Here is a 22137-nt window from a genome sequence, read left to right as displayed (position 1 = left end):
CAAGGGTTTCAGCCACAGACTTAGCATAATCTCAGCCTCTTCTTAAAAACTTTGACAAAGGACTGTTCCCCCTTCATTAACTCACAGGCATATGCTGATTGAAGGTTTCGGTTTTCCATGACTGGACAGTTTTGCAGTAGGGTTCATAAGTGAAGCATGCTGCCCAGAGCTGCCACTAGACTGAGTAGTAGCCTTTGGCACACACTTCAAACATGGACACGGCCTTCAGGAACATATTACTAAAACTAAACCCACTGTGCCAAAGAATGATGTTTTAAACCATTCATTTCACGGAGAATCAATTTATTTTGTTTCATTCTGATATGTTTTTACCAGAATGACCAATCATTGTATAGATGTACAGACCCAATACAAGCCTCTCTGACCTGAGATGGTTTGCTGGTTTGCTATATGTAGCCTTGAAGTTTTTATAAAGTAAATCGTGGAATCTTTCTCCATTTGGTTGTGCAATACTGCTCTCTCTTGGTAAAAACTTCAAAATAGCTTGAGCCTGAAGCTGAAAAAAAGAAACATGTAAAGTAAAAAATCATTTAACCAGTATATACATTTAATATACTGTTCAAAAGTTTGGGATCTGTAAGATTTTTTTAAGGTTTTTAAAGAAGTGTCTTCTGCTCACCAAGGCTGCATTTATTTCATCCAAAATACAGTAAAAAATATTGTGGAATATTATTACTATTTAAAATAACTGTTTTCTATTTGAATATATAAAATCTATTTTTTTCCTGTGATCAAAGCTGGATTTTCAGCATCATTACTCCAGTCTTCAGTGTCACATGATCCTTCAGAAATAAGTCTAATATGATTTGAGGCTCAAGAAACATTTCTGATGTTTCATGATTCTTTGATGAATGGATAGTTCAAAAGAGCAGCATTTATCTGAAATATAAAGCTTAAATATATCTGATATATAAATATATATCTATCTCATTTCCAACTAAGCTGTAATTGTCAAAGAAAGAAAGAAAGAAAGACAGACAGAAATAAAGAAAGTTTTTTTGTTTTTTTTCAAAAATGAAGAACCTTCTCCTTTAATGATTCCTTCTGATTAAAACATGAACACAATTGAAAGATTTAACGATTAAATCTTCAATCGTCTTTTTTTTAAAGTCCCCATTAAACATACAGCAAAAGGAATGCTCTGTCTAATTAGAACAGGATGCATCATTTATGAAACTGGTCAACTTTATACTGTTTTATAATGAAATCTTATATGGACAAAAAAAAAAGAAAAAGACGGTGTAGTAACGGCATCCGCCAGCAGGGGCCATTCTAACCTTCCAAACCCTGACACCTTGTTCACTCTTGTTTAGTCACTAGGTGTTTACTACTGTATTTATTATACTTGTATAATTGTACTTGTAGCTACTCTTTTTGTTTGTGACTCTCTTAGGTCTTCTACCTCTCCATCTCAGTGTATGTGAAGCTAACAGGAGACCTGTCTCCCCTGACAGCCTGTAAATCCTGTGCTCGACAGCGCAGCAATTGGACTGACAGCATAAGACTCTTACAGCTGTGCTCTGCCCGACCTCATACATAATATGAAAGACATCTAAAACACACAGACAGATCTGGCATATATATATATAAAAAAAAAAAGCTTTGCAGGTTTCACAGGATAGCCAAACAACTTGATGTCACTATAAATGTTTCTTCTGTGCGGTTCGTAAATGATTCTCAGCGGGCTGGATATGATGAGTCGAAGGTGCTCTTTTTGGGTCTTGTTAAATTAATTAGATATTTTAGTTTAAAATTAATGTAGGCTGAGTTGTTTACGGGACTGCAAGGGAAGGTTTTAAATCATTTAAGAAACATCTGGGGAGCTTTAAAGAAAAACGCCTGAAAATATCCTTGAGGGACTCGCTGGAAGTGAGACGGCAAGTCAGCCTCCTATATTTAATCATGTATACACTTAAAAGTTTGAAATGTTTAAAAGTTTACACTTAAATGTTTTTGAAAGAAGTAAAAAAAAAAAAAAAAAGAGTTATATTGTGAAATATTAATACAGTTTAAAAGAACTATTTTGAATGTATTTTAAGATGTAATTCATTCCTGTGATGACAAATCAGAATTTTCAGCATCATTACTCCAGTCTTCAGTGTCACATGATCATTCAGAAATCATTCTAATATGCTGAATTTCTGCTCAAGAAACATTTATTATTATTCTCAATGCTGAAAGAAAAAATCCATTGCAGTTTCCACAAAATTATTAAGCAGTTTTAAACACTGAAAATAAGAATAATTTTTAATAATTAAGCACCAAATCAGCATATCATAATGATTTCTGAAGGAAATCAAATAGTATTTCACACAATATTACAGTTTTACTGGATTTTTTTATCAAATAAATGCAGCATTGGTGAGCATAAGAGACTTCTTTCAAAAATATTTTTAAATATTCCAAACTTATGATAGTAGAAACATAGTTACAAACTATGTTACTGGTATCCATCTACTTTATCTTATAATCATTATTTCCAGAATATAATCACAGCAGAAAATGCATGAGTCCACATTACAATTTAGATTAATCTGTTATCATAGGTAACTGTCTAAGTTATGTATTTCAGAAATGTACATACAAAATCACAGTTAGCGAAAAAGGTATTAATTTAAACAATGTAATAATTATCCATTCTAATGATTAGTAAAAATTTTAGCTCAGAGAACGAACACTTTAAGAGTCTACTATTACACTCTTAGAATCTCACTAGGTTTGAAGCTGGCAGATGTTAAATAAAACAGTGCTTAAAGAAACTGAAGGTTGTGACAGCGAGATCCAAACGTCCACAGCTGCCATAGCTCGCTCTGTAATTATAGTTTAGCATCGGTTAATCTGTTTCAACACCGTGCTGAACTAAGTCACTAATGCATCTACAACTCAAGCCTAAAAGCCTCAGGAAAGTCGTGGCATCCATCAGCTCTATTGATCACAACACACGCCACGTAAAAACATTTACTGGTTCAAAGACCACAATCAATTGACTGGGGCTGTTGAGTAAAGTCTTTATGCTGAAGAACAGTAAAGGTAAATACTTGATCAACCGAGGTCTGTGTGTTTACAACTGTGCATGCTGGTTAGGGCTGGGCGATATATCGCATGAGATTGTTATGCGCATCTCGTCAGTAAAGCCGGTTCCTTGATTAGTAGTAAATAGCCATCGCCTGAGAGAAGGGTTTCTTGAGAACTGCAAGACAATATCACTGAAGACCTGAATCTCTAATTCAATGTTATAGAGCAGAGTCATGGAGAAAAAAAAAAGCAATTCAATTGCAATTCAAAGCCACAGTCCAGTACAGAGTACGGTTCATTACTCAAAGTCTCGCAAATGAATAAAAGTGTGCTTTCATTGAGTTGTAACTTTAGTTTCTTCATGGACCTTGGCTGAGCCATTCAAAGCGAATTCACAATGCCTAGATATTTCTGAGGGTGTATTCACACCTGCCTCGTTTGGTTCGATTGAATCGAACTCTAGTTCGTTTCCCCCCTTGGTGCGGACCTTTTGGGCAGGTGTGAATACAGCAATCGAACTCGGGTGCGGACCAAACAATCGAACCGAGACCCAGCTGAAGAGGTGGTCTCGGTACGGTTCCAAACGAACTCTGGTACGGTTCGTTTATGGTGTGAACATGAACCGACCCAACTGCAGAAAACTGCGTCTTTTTATTTGACTGCTCTTATGAGGATACTTAACAAAACGGACATTTTGGCATAATGGTGTCTAAAGCGAGCGAGCGAGCAAGAGCGCGCGCACGGCAGAGAGAGGGAGCGAGAGACCTTGCGTGTGTGTGCCGTGCCTCACGAAGCGCATGTAAAGACCCAAGTCAGTGCGGGCGGGCTTTTATCTATACCATATAGTTTCGTCATATTGCGTTTGTAGAGAATAACACCAAATCAGTAAAATAACAAATATTACATAACGAAATATCTCCATGCTGAGCCTGTTTGTGCACTTCCTGCTTTTCCCTGCTTGAGAATTCCTGTCCAATGAATGAACGACCTTAGCACACGTGTGGTTTTGTTTACCCATTTTGGTTCACTTGCAAAAAGAACAGTGTGAAAGCGAACCGTACCAAACAAAAAAAATCAACATTCTATTTGGTCCGGACCAAAGCAAGTGAACTATCGGACTTTCCTGGTGTGAATACACCCTGAGAAATGAGACCTGTACCAAAATCTATTGAATCCATTTCTCTTGCCTCATCTGCCATCGTGCCATCTAAATCCAATTTTTTATATAAATTTGAGAGCCTGCACAAAAGCAAAACTCTCACTATTAAAAGCCATGTCCCAAGCACACAATGATAATGTTCTCGTTATAATTTTATGTAGCCTATTTGACAGAATTGTGCATGTTGAACTGCATTTTTGTTTTTTTATGTGATTCCAATCATATATCAAGCAATTCAAAACCATCATGGCGAACAGTGCACATCTGAAATGTCTCAGCTGAAGGAAATAATCCATTATTTATCGGCTTTAATATAACGATAACACCAAAAATCAACATATATCGGCCAATACCGATATGGTAGCCGATATATCGTGCATCCCTAAAAAAAAATCATTGTCTATGTATGTCCCCACAAAACATGAAAACACAATGCGTGTGTGTGCACATGCATATCCACACACACATGCACGCACACATCTTTAAAGAAATAGCCTGTATTACATATTAATATAGCAAGTTTTGACCAATCAGGGCGTGACCTAGAAAGTGAAGTGTTTCTCTTTATGTGGCGTGAAGAATCTGCAGGCCTGCTCCCAATTTGTGTTGTCACTTTGTTTGAGTTTTATAGACATCCATTAATCAAAGCAAAACACTAAATTTTACAAGAGCTACACTTTTATCCATTTTGGCACACTAAAAGAACTGGGACAGTGACAGTGAAAAAGCACAGTGAGGGCTGAAAACCTATTCACCACTTCAGTAATTTGCTTCCAAAGTGCTAGATAACGCACAGTCTGACCGCCTCCGGAAACATTTCGTCGGTTTGAATGATAAAATTGCATATAAAATATTTTTATATATTTTTGCCACATTATTAAAACATTGCCCATGAACAAAATAAAGATTTCAACCCACTGAAAGCCATCAGGAACCACATTCAAAAAGGGCAAAATGTCCTTCAAATTATGAACAGAAAATGATGTACATGAATAACGGAGGCGAATGATAGTGAACAAACTCTAAAGCAAGCCACTTTTTTAATCTTTTAAATGAATACATCTTTTGTGTGCATCAGTGGAATTATTATAAGAACTCGCAAACACGAATATGAATCAGGCAGATTTGATTTCTGCTGGCTTAAAAGTCAGGTATGAAGGTAACTAAGTCCTTCAGTGAGAGCAGAAGAACCCTTAAAATAGCATGATGCTTTAATAGTTGGTGGCATTGATTGTTGAATACTACAGTCACACCTCTGGAAATCACAGCTGATAATGAAGAAAAGCAGTGACATTTGCTTGGAATAGAGAAAGATCGATGGTAAAATTCTAGGTGCAATAAAATTCAGTGAGCGACTCTTATGGCAGGGAGCGATAACCCATGACATACTCATGCCTATAACCCAATGATCCTACATGACTGGTTTCATCATCCCAAAGTCAATGGGTTTTTTGAGTGGGTTTTTGATTAAATGTCTCAAATAAGGTCTGTGGTGAACACAAGCTCAAGATATTTCCATGTTTTACTCTACAAGAGAAATACATCAGTAACACCCTACGAGTTATACGATCTTATTGTCATTATTGTATGCTCTGCATTTACAGTTTTAGATTGAAGTCATTGAGCAAAATGAAAACCTAGAACAAAGTAATTTATAAGAACAGGGACAAAACCTGGAGTGGACCATATGGTTACATTACAACATTACGCTCGGGATTTTAAGTTTTAAAAAAGTCACTTGCTAAAAAGTGGCAAAATGGGACTAGAGAGGTTGTCGGGGACATTAAACGTCATAACACCAAACAGGTAAACTACTGTACTTGCTAGTCCACTTTCATAGCCTTTATACTCGTTATGGCCTAACTTTAGATTTTTACTTCTAGCAAATGGCAAATAGGCTTCAAAATTCAAGTTGTGTTCATTTGTGAAGATTATTTTGATGAGCAAAATGTGTAAGAATCATAAACTTGTCAGTCACAAAGCTCATTTTCCAAAAGCCAATGAAAAATATCCTAATGGGTTTTTGTTGAGGGAACCAAGGTGATGTGCAAAATGATGTCAGAAGAGCTCCAAATGAGATGGCTGGCACACAATAACAGTGTTAAAAATAAAGTATAATGCTTCAAAAGAACAGTTCACACATACAGGGGTCTATAATAAAATGACATGACTGTTGTGTGATCCATTGCTATTAATGTAGGTTTGTAGACTATTTCATTTTGATAATTTTTGTCTCTAAGAATGAAATAAGATCTACCAGTAACACAAATTCCCCTACCTGATGCAAAATTTTGAGACATTTTGGAATTTAATCATGCAAAATGACGATTTTGACACATTTTCTTGGCATTATCTTGCTGTACTGAAGAATTTGCATGAAATAAGGTGGACAGTTTAGACGCTACAGACTGTCACGTTGTCACACCAGTGAGTTGCAATCCTAATCAACAGGATGGGTCTCTATGATTCTTATGCAAGCTCAAGTAGCACACGAGTGAATGAGTTTGTGTGGTCGTCCATGTATGAAGAGGGATTACTCTGAATGAAAAGGTGAGGGAGAAATTAAGTGCGCAGTGCTAATGATTATGATTACAGGATGTCAAATTGGAGAGTTTTTCCTGGCGAAACGGAGATGAAATTGAAAACCCCAGGATGTCATTTGCAGACAATTCAGACTGAGAAGCTGGAATGGATCGATACACCTCTAAACTGTCTCCTGCTGTTGATTATGGTGCGGGGACGTACTTGCTGGTGGTTGGTAAGTGCTGATTTTTCATGCTACCATTGAAATATACAAGGTTTTACAATTTCGATATTAATGACAAATCTCTGAATTATTTAATGCATGAAGAAAGTGGGTGAAAAAAAGTTTCATAACCTTCTTCCAAGTTCTTTTTAAAAAACTAATGATTGGAAAAATATTTTCTGAAGGATCCGTGTAATATGCATTTAGTTTAAATGAGACTTGAGTGAGAAATTGAATCATTCACACAAACCATATCCAATTATCCATTAGTTAATTTTTGCAGTTGTTTGATCTACTATATACTTTTTTTATCTTACATTTGACTATGTACAGTACATAAATTCTGTCAGGTATGGTGACTTTTATATGCAAGGGATTGGCAAACATATCACGTTTCATTTGCTTTACCCCAGAGCCACAGTGTGGAGCCACTGTTATCACTAGACTCAAGTAATTTCCTTGTTCACGATTTAGTCAGGAGGGCATTGGCATTTCATTCAAATTAACATTGAGGGCGCATGCCAGCAAATCACAACCTCCTGTTTGACTGTCTGGCTTGATAGACAGTAATCATAACTGGGAGTTCTGGGAGTCACAAAGCGATTCCAAACCGATTCTTTGCCGACTTGAAAATCTTACAAATTAAGCCCACGTATGTTTTTGTTTCTAGTTCCCAGTATGCTTTGCATAAGACAGATAAAGAGATTAAATGTTGAAATTAAGTGTTATTTGTGGTTACCATGGAGAATGCAGAAGAGTATAATACTAATACTTTAATACTAATAATGAAAAGTCGCCAGTGACTTATTTAACATTTGCTATGATAGCTCTGTATTTTAACTCAAATGAATAAGATTAATTGGTTTCAGGGCTTCAAATTAAGTAGTTGAAGTGACTTGATTTTTTGAGTAGCCAACTTTAAAATTAGTGTTTATGTTACAAATTATTACGTTCCTTTAACTCAATATACATTTTTGGTTGAACAATTTCATTTGAAGTTGTCAAAACTCAAAAAAAGAAAAAAAAATATGCAAACTGTTGCATTATAATTATTATTTTTTGTTGAACTTATTTTTAAAAATAATAATAAAATACTTTAATACTATTTTCCCAATATTACTGTTTTTACCGGGTTTTGATTAAGTAAATTGGTGAACATAAGAGACTTATTTCAAAAACATTTAAAGATTTATTTATTTTTAATTCACAGATTTCTTGTTGTTAACTTTATTAAATAAACATCATAGCTGATGCAAGTTAGTGCTTGGATCAGGAACAAGTTTCCATCTGATTATACAAGCTTAAGGTGGTCAAGCTGGTTAAAGGAACATGGTAGCAGGTAAACCAACTAATACCAGCTTGGACCAGCTAATGACCACCACATACAAAAACAAAACCAGTTTGATCCAAAACATCCATGCATGCTTAACTTACTAATTAAATGTTATTTATAATATTATTATACAATTTTGCACACAGTAAATGGTTACGGGATTTGATGCTCAACAAGCTGCAATTACTTAGCCTGGAAATCCAGGCTAAATCTAAAAGATTAATGGTCTGGCATCGACTTATGAAAATCGTACAGCTCGAGGGGCGGCACCAAGCATGCATTTGAAAATCTCACTGCATGCAATTGGATAGCACTACGGCAAAACAGCAAAAACGCCCTTCTTGCAAAGGAACGATTAGAGCGCCGTCTTCTGTTCCTCTTTTAGATAAAAAGCCAAGTCTAACTCGTTCATTGTAGCGGCCAAAGCCGTTTCAAACAACTGGTGTTCATCCACAGCCATCTTGCAATGTTTACTAATGACTAATGACGTCACAGCGCTGTCGTCATCTCGCCTCTGGCCCGCCTATATCAGATAACCCGATGTGATTGGTGCAGCTTGGATACAAGGGCATAGTTAATGAGCATCATTACTCGACGCCAGAGTAAACTCGCTGAGCAAATTCAACTTGTGCTCTCGTGAGAACTCTGGATTTCCAACGTAGCAATTAATTAGAAATCAAACTAGATCTCAGACCAACTAGATGAAGAATGCAAAGTTCAATTCTGAATATGTTTAGCCATGATTTCATTCTTAGATCGGTGTAAGCCTCAAGGACAGATTGATCACTCATTAAGCTACATGAAATGATCATTGTTCAATCCCTTTCAAGTCGCATTCAGATATTGTTTTATAATCTAGATGGAGATATTAATGTAATTGGTATATTAAGTCATTCACCATTTTTAGCCACAATGTACAGAGATAAATGTCAGAGAGCCATGGAAGAGAGAGAGCCACAAAGGCTATTTTTATAGACCCATGCATGGCTTATTGCCACAAGTTACATAAATTCCCAGGCATTTAAATGTAGCAGGTGTTGAAACCCACTATGCAAGTGGGTTAATAAATCAAAATCACTTGAATAATCAGAGATTAACTCTGACAGCAACCAGCGCTACTGCATGCAAATACAGTCGCAACATGCTCTAAAAGATGTGCTTCTCATCTTCAAATCTTCCCTCGACATACATTCACGATCCCCATGCTCAATAACAAAGATATGAATAAGACCATTTTATGCTCTTTACAACATAAATGCTCTTCTCTCCACAACATACTAATAACTGGGAGAAAAATCACAAAACATCTCTGTAATCTCAAATGTTTCTCCTACACCGCTATAACATTAAATGCTGACCCTTTCTTCTAAGATGTTTCTTCCGAGGAAAAAGTCGACAGTAATCTTCAAGAGACCAAAGTTTGAAATCAGAGATGTCAATATCAACTCATCAAATTATTCCAAGTATGTCAACATTCCTACTGTGCACCACTATGAAAGCTAAGAAAATATATATATATATATAAAAAAAATCACAAACTGTAGCCTATAATTTAAGGGTTATCACATTTTTTTTTATGTTGTTGCTGTGACAATGATATCATACCACAATACATTATTTAAAATATTATTATTTAAAACGTTGGTGAATTGGGCAACAATTTGTATTTGCACTTATTCCATGTTAATTTACTGCAGCAACCTCAAGGGTTGTTTTATGACTTTTTAGCCATGTATAACACACCTTACCTGAAAAATAAGTACAAATACGACTACTGAAAGCCATTACAGACCTCTTTAAGTCCAGAAGTTAAGTGCTAACTCTGGATATCCGTTTTGATATTTATCTGCAGTTTCACTGTCAAACATCTGAGAATCAATTCATGTTTATACCAGAAAGATACCTGTACAACTCTGGAAAAAAATAATAATACATGTTTTCATACCAGAATAAAATGAAAGCGTCATGCATTAGATCATATTGTGAAGCTGAAGAAATGCTCTTTCTATCTCATTTGAAGGTCAGAGGAATAAGGTCAATGAACATGTTTCTCCTATGCCCTCAGGGAGGGTTAGACGTACAGTACACTTGCACACAAAATAACCTTCTGTCAACACAATAGGAGTATTACAGTATATGTGCTCTCTGAATGTCCCTGTTTGACAAATGCAACAAATGTTTATATCTACATATAAGTATAAGTGGCACTTACAAGTGCAGTGCATTTACATTAGATCTCCAGCAGTCCACGCAATCATTGCAGATGGCTTTGCATTTCTGATGGTGGTAAGAATGAGAGAACACATGCACGGCTGTGTCCGAAACTTATAATAGCTGCATCACTGCTCCTTCAGACAACAACTTAATATGCAGTATTTGAGTAAAATCAGGCAAAGCTTCAGGTCTCAAACAGGTTTCAAAAGTAGGCTACTTTTTCTATCGTTCACCTAAAAAATGTAATTTGTTATATATAATTATTATATAATCTTTGTTAGATTATTAGTTAATGTTAGGGATGCATGATATAGCAGTACCGTATCAATTATCTGGTGATATTAGTGTTTTTTAAATCATTATCTGTCAATGTTTGATATTTATTGTGCAATTCCTCCATTTTTACATTTAGATTACCTTTGCTGTCACCTATAATGTTCATCTCTGAAAGTTCACTTTGATAGTTCACTAATAATTTAAGAACACTATTAAATGTTGCAAATCTCAAAATGAATATGCATTTTTCATACTGTGCATGATGCCTAAATTCACTTGTAGCATTTAAAACATTTGATCTTAGTTTTTAGTGTTTCATTTTTAATATATTTAGTCAAAACAGTACAGAATGTTTAATATTGGACACTTTTGCACTCAGTTATCAGCAATAACATTACAATAATTTATTATCATGCATCCTTATCGAAATTAAATATGCAGATATGACTTTCATGGACCTTTGGTTGAAAAAATCTATAGCAAGTTCAATTTCAGTTTCAGTGACTGTATATTTCTAGAAATAAACTGGAAAAAAAATCTAATCTTTTGGTACACACAAAAAAAAGGGACTAAGATTTACTTTGAATTACTCAGAAATTGCTCAATTTCACAAATAATTACAAAGAAATGGCAAGTAGAAAGACTGAAATGGTATTTTCTTGTAAAATGTACTCCAATAATCTGTTGGATTATTATTTAACTTTGAAAAATATATTTTAAGTAAAGATACTTAAAAACTGAACATTATGGAATTTTAATAGTCCTATAACAGCATGCATACGGCAGCATTTTTCAGCTTTCAGACACAGTTGCGAGCAGAGCGGAGGACAGACCAGCGTTTCCTGATGTGCTCAAGAGAATGTGACTGCGCTCCACTGAGCTGAGGAAATCAGAGTTGATGAACGTCTTTAAATGCTCTCAGAGACGGCTCACTTGACTGTGTTTACTGTTTACACCAGATCCATGCAAATCCCTAAGAATGCACCAAGAAATATCTGACAGTGATTTATGAATTTGTCCCGTTGCTGTCTGACATGCAATTGCAGGAGTTGAACAAAACATGCATGGCTTTAGAAATAGCTTTAAATCTAGTTATGTAAACAGTTTAACTGCTCAGTACACTGTTAAATACTAATTTAATGCTTTTCTGCAAAAGACGCAATAGCATGTCAGCGCTTTGTCTGATTAGAGTGAGATTAAACAGAGCATAGGAAGCAATATTGTTCTTTTGCTTAATTACTTTTTGGCACCTCAATGGAGACTGGGTGTCTAAAAAATCAGTCCGCGGAAAAAAAATCATGCTGTAATTATTTTTCTAATTAGCATTTGCCTGCGTTTTTTAATGCAAGATGATTTATTCATGTCAGAGTGCATCTGTTGTCATGCGACAGCTTCAAAGAATACCTGTTAGGCTTTTCTGAGAATCTGTTTTAACCCTGTCATAAGGTTAATGTCCCTGCCTGTATTTATACATCTTTTTATGAACAGGACATGAACAGATGTTGACATAGGTAAATGTCAGTGATGTGACATTAAGTGTGCTAATGTGAAAAGACCTGCTTCCAACAAACTATACTGCAGATAAAGCACAATCTCTAAAGCTTGCCTTCGTCACACATCAGCCATGAGTTAACGATAAGTCATATTTCAATTAGAAATTTGCCTCAATAGAATTTTAATATTGGGCAAGCTATTGATTGCGTAACTAGCTCATTGAATTGAGAATCGTTTCATTTGCATTACATAATGGGCTGCTGCAACCCATAATCAATTGTGCCTCTGCCTACATTTTTGCAAAACTCCCCTAGCATACCTATACAATTAGCAGAATATTGACTTATTTTCGCACGGTTCTTTGCAAAATACTACAGTGTTGTATGACCTGCAATGTTTACCTTTTTTCCGCCTCAGGCAACATGACTGGAGCTGCTGGAAACCGAATAACATTCACGGGTTCACATGTACATGAAATCTAATGTAGTATTTATGCGTATTTAGCTTGCTGTCCAGGGGAGGGCTCCGAGCTCGGAATTTTGCCCGAACCCAGAGTACTCCCCCTTATACTGGGGTAGACCCAGCCGAGTGTGAGGTGATGGGGTGGTGGAGGGATGCTGAGAAACAGAAGGTGAGGAAAAGCTTTATTTATACCGGCTTCCTCTTGAGCTGATTGGTTGATTCCCGAACTTTGTTACATAAAACTTTTTAAATTTAAATTGAATATTACATTCTGCTGATCTGCAAGAGCAGATGCCATCTCTCAAAAGACACATTTTCTTAAAGGCCCCCTGGAGTGCCTTGAAAAGCACAGCCCTAATTAGTGTGTTGACGTAATTTCCTCTGAAACAAGAAGACAGGGCGGGACATATCGAACAGCTCCTCGCCACAGAGCCGTTGAGCTCGGTAAAGCCCCAGTTTCTTAATCTCTAACCATTTCTCCTCTAATCTCCTCCATCTCGCTTTAAAATACAGCATTCTGTGCAGAATTCAAATGGGTCCGATACGTTTTCTGGTCTGCGCCAACTCACGCATATGATCCACTCTGTGCTATCGTAGGCGTTTCTCAATACCAAGTACGCAAATTAAAAAATGGAACAGCAGCATTCTTGATAACATCACTCAGCTCACGGTTCGTGTGACACTAAAATGAAACCAGACTTCATTTGCCCCAATAGAAAGCATATCTACACTGTCTGAATCATTCCCTATTCCTTATTTAGTGCACTATGTGCAGTGTGTGTGTGTGTGTGTGTGTGTGTGTGTGTGTGTGTGTGTGTGTGTGTGTGTGTGTGTGTGTGTGTGTGTGTGTGTGTGTAAAAGTGACCGATTTTAGCCACAACATCAGCATATATTTATAATGTGTGTTTTTCGGTGACAGGGGCTGTAGATTCTAGAGAGCATTTGATTGGACAGAAAATCTGATGAGAAGCTGAAGCACAGAGTGATGTCATCAATATCATTGATCCATATTGACGGAAGTGAGAGACTGTACGTTTTGAATGCTTATCTCTACATGCTAATTTTTTCATTGTTTTGGAGCACACTAGCTTATAGATAACAGTAAGGCTAACATATTCATACTAAAAAGCCAAAAAACTTCCATTTTGTTAAAAGGTTAGTTCACCCAAAAATAAAAATTCTGTCAGTAATTACTCACTCTCATATTGTTCCAACCTTCCAAGACTTTCATTTTTCTTCAGAACACAAATGAAGATATTTTTGATGAAATCTGAGAGCTGTCTCACTCCTTCATAGGCTGCAAGGTAATTTCATCTGCTGGCCCGGAAAAGTTAGTCAAGACATTGTTAAAAGAGTCCAAGTGACTACTGAGGCTCAACCTTAAGTTTATCAAGCGACGAGAATACTTTTTGTGCGCAAAAACAAAAACAAAAATAACGACTTTACTCAACTATTAATTTTCTTCTGTGTGGGCCTCTGAGAAGATGATCATTTGATGGGAAAGTGTGAAAGATAAGCCATTCATTTTGCAGCATTGGTAAGGCACTTTTACGTTTTCTCGTTGGTTTCTCACGATTCGGACATCCAGGAAATGCACACTTTAGAACCATTTTAAACACTACAGCTAGTCACTTGGACTCTTTTAACAATGTCTTGACTAACTTTTCTGGGCCGGCAGATGAAATTACCTTGCAGCCTCTGAAGGAGTGAGTCAGCTCTCAGATTTCATCAAAAATATCTTCATTTGTGTTCCGGAGATGAAAGAAAGTCTTACAGGTTGGAACAACATGAGAGTGAGTAATTACTGACAGAACTTTCATTTTTGGGTGAACTAACCCTTTAAAGGAACACTCCGACTTTTTGGAACTTTAGCTTATTCACAGAATCCCCCAGAGTTAGATAAGTCCATACATACCTTTTTCATTTCTGTGCGTTCTGTAAGTGTTATTTGACGCACCCACCGCTAGCCTAGCTTAGCACAAAGACTGGATGTAAATGGATAATGGTAGCATACTAATCCTAATAAGTGACAAAATAATGCAAACATTTTCCTATTTACATGTTGTGATCTGTATAGTCACAGCGTGTACAAATAACAAGGCTATATGAGACAGAGACTATTTTTAATCGTATAAATACTGGGAACTATATTCTCACTAGGCGTAGGAGCACAGCTACTTGGGCGGAGTGGCTACTTGGGCAGAGTGATTAGCGCAGCACACGAGACGCCCTGACTGTTGATGGTTCCGTAAACAAAACAAACGTGACAGACTAGCTAGTAGCGAACGCGACTCATGATCATGGCTGACTTTGAGGAATTGTCAGAGGAATTTTACTGTGTATCAAACCAAGATCCAGAACCATATAGTTTTGAGCCAGAATACACAGACGAGGAGTTACAAACTTTGGAAGCTGTAAGACAAGATGCCGAAAAGATTGATGTCGAAGGGAGAATCAGAACGAACATGGACTGGTGGTGTAAATGTGGAACATGTCAACCTATGCCGACAGAAACCGAGTGCCTTTGTTGTAATGAATGGGACCGGGTATTGCCATCAATGTCAAGGCTTGATGAGTGATGACAATCAAAATATTTGCGTCACTACCACGGAAGATCAACTGGAAGAAACGCCCCATGCCGAGTGAACCTAATGGTCAGCTGGTCTCCCCTGTTTATTGTCGCAGCTCTTTACAATACAGCGAACACCCATGATTGTAAACTATAAATTTACTATCTAGTAATTCCTGACTCTATTACTCCAACTCTGAGCGAACTCTCTGCTCCTCACCACAGGGCGTCTCGTGTGCTGCGCTAATCACTCCGCAAGTAGCTGTGCTCCTACGCCTAGTGAGAATATAGTTCCCAGTATTTATACGATTAAAATGGTCTCTGTCTCATATAGCCTTGTTATTTGTACACGCTGTGACTATACAGATCACAACATGTAAATAGGAAAATGTTTGCATTATTTTGTCACTTATTGGGATTAGTATGCTACCATTATCCATTTACATCCAGTCTTTGTGCTAAGCTAGGCTAGCGGTGGGTGCATCAAATAACACTTACAGAACGCACAGAAATGAAAAAGGTATGTATGGACTTATCTAACTCTGGGGGATACTGTGAATAAGCTAAAGTCCCAAAAAGTCGGAGTGTTCCTTTAAGACCATTCCCAAGAACACTGTTGACCACAAAAGGGAATCAGTCAGATTTCTGCCCTGCTTTTTTTACTGCCGTTGGCTAGATTGCCGAGAAATGCCTTACTGTTCAACCCTGCAAAATTGATCTTTGGGTGGATTTTCATCCCAGCATACATTATGTGGAACATATCTTTTCAGTTGAAGAGTCACCATGATTGCTTAGTGACATTTCGATTTTTCAAATAGGCTAGTGGTCTTTTTTTTTTTCTTTTTTCTTTTTAAATAAACAAAAAATAAATAAGAATGACATGCATAGCCTATAGGCCTACTGTAAACAGACATGACCTGGTCATACATTGCTGAGACTGTATTGCCAATAGCTTTACAACCTATTTGCGACTTACAAATAGGCTAATTCATGAGTCTGACCCTTTAAAGTAGTTAAGGGTTGAAATTAGAACCGCAACAAAGAAAGTCAAAATAATATGTAAAATAAAAACACGTTTTTTAAAATAAATATTCATATGTATTCGCAAGTAGGCCTCCAATACAGTACACGTTTCAACAGCAACTTCAAACAACATTTCAGCAACTACAACAGATTAGAATTGCAAACAAATAGGCTAAAAGGTACATCGATAAGGCATAGGCCTACGTACTGCATTTTTTATTAAAGATTTATTTTACATTTAAAAGTCTACAAGAATTCGGCTGTAAAGTTCTGGGGTCGACATAAGAAAGCTTCGCTCGCGATACAGATGGAAATGTATCACATACAGCTCAATCAAAAACACCAGATTATAAGAAGCCGCTGATATGAGTGAATAAAAAACTTACCTTAAAATGCTCTTGATGGAATGTTAAACATCCAAAAATAATCCAAATCCCAGTAATCCAAGGTGCGATCTGTCAAATATATAGTCTAAGACTAATTAACATAATCACATTTTCAAACGTTGAGTAGGTAGCTTTCGGCAAACGGATCTTTCATTCTTTTGGGGGTTTATTTCTACACAATTTCTGTGACAAGTCTATTTTATGGGATCGCGTGCACTCCCCTTGAGTAGCTAACAAACAGAATGCGAGAATAGAATGCGAGTATACTTTTATGTACATATATTTTACATAGCCTACATAATTTTGAACATCATTTTCGGGAGATGATTTTTGTGTTGTGATGTCCTGCAGAGTGCACGTGCCTCATTTACATCACTTCGATGGCACGTTGCTGAAATAACATTCATACTTAAGTAGATCGATTTGCTTTTTTGATTCCAGCTAACATTTTAATTATAATTTTTTAATAATAATAGTTTTTTCAATTTAAAGTTATAATTATATATAAATTATTATTATTATTATAATAAATAATTTATAATTCGATTATTTTGAATTCATGCATGAATTGACAACCTCATTCAGGATTTTTCCCCGTGTTCTTATTGCTCTTATGGCATGAAAAACAAGATATGAACTTTTGTTTTGTTTTGTACACATATTTTTCAAAGAGATTTTCAGATGTCCACTTGAGTATACACTGTGCGTTTTTGATTTTAACTGAAGAGATACTGTGTTATAAAACAGAAAAAACACTCTATAATGTGCGTATTTAACAAACCAATGATTAAATGATACGAAAATATATAAACAATAAAATGTATACAAAATATATATAACAGTCACAGTTTCAATTATTGCAAACAGATGATTAATCTAAATCTAATCTAAAATCAATGCTTGGAAAATGTAACAATGACATGACTTCTTAGATGTTACTTGATGCTACAAATTGTTTTTAACCTGCAAGAGTCTCCCAGGATAGAAGGAATTGATTGATATTCCAGAGCAACTTGGCATTTCTAAATGGCTGTCGGCCATCTTGGTTTGAGAAAAAAAAAATTACAATGGCTTGCCACTTGGTGGCAATGTATAGGATGATGCACTAGTGTCCACTGTAGAGGTTGATGTGCAACTATGCCATCAAAACTTCAAAACTCATGCATTATAAAAAAAATTGAACAGCCGTTCACTGTAGTGGTAAAATAAATGAGTGTAGTTCAAATAAATTCTTTGGTACTGGTGGATGAAGTGTTGTTATACTACTGTATGTTAGTTATTCTATCATACAGTACAGGTGAAGATAATCCAGTCAGAATCATGAACAAAGACTTTAGAAATATCAAGATGATGCACTTATATTACCATGAATGGGAGAAAGTGCAACTTTAACAAATGTTTTAACAATATTTGAGCAAGTAACAACGTTTATGGGTTGCAACAGTTTATGTCAGATTGTTGTTGCTGATTTGAAATATGTAAATGTGAGTGTGGCAAGCTTTTTTTTTAAGATTTCAGTTATCAGTAACTTAAATATGACTTGGTCTTGGGTGCCCAAATAGCTCCCCTGAGGTGTTCCAAATATGGTCGCCGACGCCGAGTGAACAGACTTTTCTTAAAAGTGACTGTCATAAATCACAATCTTGCTAGTTAATTGATTGAACTGAAATTAAATTTTTACTTTGTTTACCACCAATTTTTCTCCAGCCTTCCTCTCCATCCTGGGCAACGCAGCCGTCCTGGTAGCAGCAGCTTGGCGTCACAGTGTTCTCAAAGCTCCTGAGCTCCTCACGGTCAATCTGGCCGTGACTGACATTGGTATGGCTCTCAGCATGTACCCACTCTCAATCGCCTCTGCCTTCAACCACGCCTGGATTGGAGGTGACCCTTCCTGCCTGTACTATGGCCTGATGGGAATGATCTTCAGCGTGGCCAGCATCGTGACTCTGGCCGTCATGGGGTTAGTGAGATATCTGGCGACTGGAAACCCTCCGAAATCAGGTACTGTGCTGATCTCATTAGGTCCCAAAGTGAGATTTAGAAACATTGATTGCTTTATTGATACAATATTTCATTTAATTTTACTGCATCCAAGCACAAAAGGTCAATGTGTGTTTAATGAACTGTTGTTTTTTATATATCCTGGGCAATAACAGTGGAAATGTTCAATAGCTTTTATAGTCAAAATTTTAAGATTTGTGTCAAAACTAAACACTGAGAAATTTAATATTCACTGTAAAAAGTGTGACAACTAGCCCTGGTCTCCCCTATAAAACATATGGGTTTCCAATTAGACAGTTTTTGTTTTCCTTTTCAATTTTACCAACTTGCTAATTAACTTCAAAGGCCCTATTTTAACGATCTGAAACGCAAGTATCAAGCGCAAAACGCAAGTAAATTTGTGGGCGGGTCTTGGGCGCTGTTGCTATTTTGCCGGCGGGATAAATGACTCTTGCGCCAGGCGCAAATCTAAAATGGGTTGGTCTGAAGTAGCTATATTATTCATAGGTGTGGTTTGGGCGTAACGTGAAATAAACCAATCAGAGCGACATCTCACATTCCCTTTAAGAGCAGGCGCGCTTGTTCTCTATCTTATCTATCGTAATAATGTATGATTTGCAAAAATGAAAACTGCTGCTTCTGTGTAGATGAGAGAATCAAAGTGTATGCGCGTTGTGCACACGCTACATTGATTATGGCCAAGCATGCGCTCTTAAAATAGCATATGAATAACATGCGCAACGCGCCACTGACTTTAAACTAGGTTTTTTCGGTTAGTGGCGGAATTGTTTTCTAAACCTGCAAAATAGCATGAAGGAACGTTTGCGCCGGAACACGCCTCCTCTTTGCGCTGAACCGCCCCGGGAGCGCAAGTGTATTTCTTAGTTAACCGACGTGCGTCTGTGGAGGGAAAAGTCCGCTGTGCGCGGGTGCAAAATAGGAATGATACATGCGTCGGTGTACAAAGTCAATTGCGCTGGGTGCAAGATAGGGCCCCAAATCTCCTCTGCATTTACAAAGAAACTCTAAGGAAAAATAGGTTATTGACAATTTGTTTCCTGAGAAGTCTTGGATTTTCTTCATAGGCATGACTAGACTCAATTTTATCTGTTCCAGGAAGCAAGTTTCGAAGGAAAACTATAAGTATATGGATTGGTGTCATCTGGCTTTATTCTCTGCTGTGGGCAGTGTTTCCTCTTCTGGGATGGGGAGGATATGGGCCGGAACCCTACGGTTTGGCCTGTTCTGTGGACTGGGCCGAGTACCAGCACTCCTTAAACGGCTCTTCGTTCATTATGTCTTTGGCCATCCTGTGCACCCTGATCCCATGTGGAGTCATCCTGTTCTCCTACGCTGGCATCGCCTGGAAGCTCCACAAGGTTTATCAGTCCATCCAGAGCAATGATAACCTGCCCAACTCAGGGGCCGTTGAGAGAAAAGTCACCCTGGTAAGGGCCATCCAATATTGCACACAAATATATTAAGAGCTTTCTCAAAATTGGAAAGCTCCATTCTTACTTTTCAAATGTTCAATATGTACACAAAATTAAGGGTCGTTTTTCCCCCTCTCTTTTAAAGAGCCATTTACTTTGAAAGCTTGTCTTTTTGATTTCTGTTAAGCTTCCAGCAGATGTGTGAACGCTCCAGGGTTTGCACGTACAGTGACACTGCATGCTGTTAAACACTTAAAGGACCCGTTTGTAGATTTTCACCCTGCTTTGTATTGTTACAGTGTCGGTATTTACATTAACAATGTATAGGTTACAGTACTCTTTCTCCATTTTAACAACACAAAGCTGGTTAAAAACCTGCAATATTTTCCTTTTAAGCGTTTAACAACATGCAGGGTCACAGTATGTGCAAACCCTGGAGCGTTCACACATCTGGAAGCTTAACAGTTTTTCCTGCAACAGTGACAGACGACGATTCACACCCCTGCTCCATCTTCTGCCACAACAAAAACAATTTCCTCAGCTGGTTTCTAATCTAGAATCATAAACCTAAGAGGAATATTTTGCTGTTTGTTTCCCAAATTACAGAAGTGGGTAAAGGTCAAGATCCAATCCAATCCAATCCAATCTCCTTAAATGTCACTAATTGAAGTAAACAGATTCCAAGAAATAGCCCCATGTGCGCTTGTCATTTAAAGTGTTTTGTAAGTGTATTGTTGGGGCTGTCCCTCCTGGAGGTAAGGGCAAAATGGTAATCAGGTATTTCTGAAAACTTTTCCCTGTACCTGCCAGCTATGATATTTAAGCACAATGTTGTTCATAAACCTCAATTATTATCATTCTGAATGAATACATTAGTGCCCTTTCCTCCAGACAACAGCGGTAGCCTGTCCAACGTGAATCACTCAGAACTGCTTTCTGTTGTCACTGCAAGTTTCCTTCCTGTGTTTCAGATGGGTATCCTGATCAGCGCTGGCTTTATTGTGTCCTGGACGCCCTATGTGTTCATCAGTCTCTGGACCATGTTTCACTCCGAGGGAAAAGACAGCATGGCGCCCATTGTCAGCTTGCTACCCTGCCTCTTCGCAAAATGCTCAACGGCGTACAACCCTTTTGTCTACTACGTTTTCCGTAAATCCTTCCGCAGAGAGCTACGACAAATCCGAATGTGTTGTTACCAAGGCTGCTGGGATGCTGTGAGCAAAATGACAAGAGGAGAACGCTCAGAGGAAAATAGCGGGGCACAAAAGACAGGAGAAGAGTGAACGCACAATGGTAGAGGTCACCCCTAAAAATATATTGGAGAGGTGAGGAGATAAGCTCCAATTAATAAATCAAAGGAAAGAAAGGTTGCCGGATGGTTTGCATCCTAGAAACACTTGGTCTTGGTGTGCTAATGCATCTTCAACAGTATCAAGTCTGAAGAACACAGTAGAGCACTGCATGAATGTAGGACACAAAATGAAGCAATTGCCTGAGAAAATGTCATTTTAAACTATTGGAAATATTTCATATAGTTTCATTCCAGATATTCTCTGTTCCAAAGACTGTTGGTGATTTGAGACCCAGCATGAAATCAACACACTCCCTTGTGTTCTCTGTTCACTGACAATCCCATGTTTATCTGTTTGAGCAATGTCTTATTCTTTTGTCCTTTTATCTAATCTTTTATCGTCTAACCTTTTCGCTTTCGGCAGATCATTGTGAGATAAAAGCGATTGAAATCCTTTATGAAAAATGCTTTTTAAGAAGATAGAATGGTTGTTTGATTGACTTATCAATCATTATGAAGATTTTATTTTTGCAAAACTTTATTCCAATGATTTTATGTCTCAGAATGTTCCTTTCAGTTTTTCATTTCATTAAAACCATTTTCACACTCTCTGTTTCTTTGGATTTCCCTCCTGTGAACTTTGTTCTTCACTAATCTATGTGAATTTTTATTTATTAGTGCCACATTAATGCATTCAAAACTGCATTTACCAGT

At 37.1% G+C, this 22137-nt stretch overlaps 1 protein-coding gene across 1 annotated transcript; it reads left to right on the top strand.

Annotated features, from left to right (window-relative positions):
* Positions 1–6883: 6883 nt before the first annotated feature.
* Positions 6884–21415, top strand: opn8a (opsin 8, group member a; the record flags this gene model as incomplete). Its single annotated transcript, XM_081378135.1, has 4 exons — positions 6884–6953; positions 18406–18699; positions 19816–20147; positions 21104–21415. 4 exons carry the CDS (start codon positions 6884–6886, stop codon positions 21413–21415), a joined length of 1008 nt encoding a protein of 335 aa, XP_081234261.1.
* Between the last annotated feature and the right edge of the window lie 722 nt (positions 21416–22137).

The sequence above is a fragment of the Scardinius erythrophthalmus genome (assembly GCF_964197995.2).
Source record: "Scardinius erythrophthalmus genome assembly, chromosome: 11".
NCBI classification, from domain to species: Eukaryota; Metazoa; Chordata; class Actinopteri; order Cypriniformes; family Leuciscidae; genus Scardinius; species Scardinius erythrophthalmus.
The sequence above is the reverse complement of the archived record's forward strand: the minus strand, read 5'-3'. Positions and strand labels throughout refer to the sequence as shown.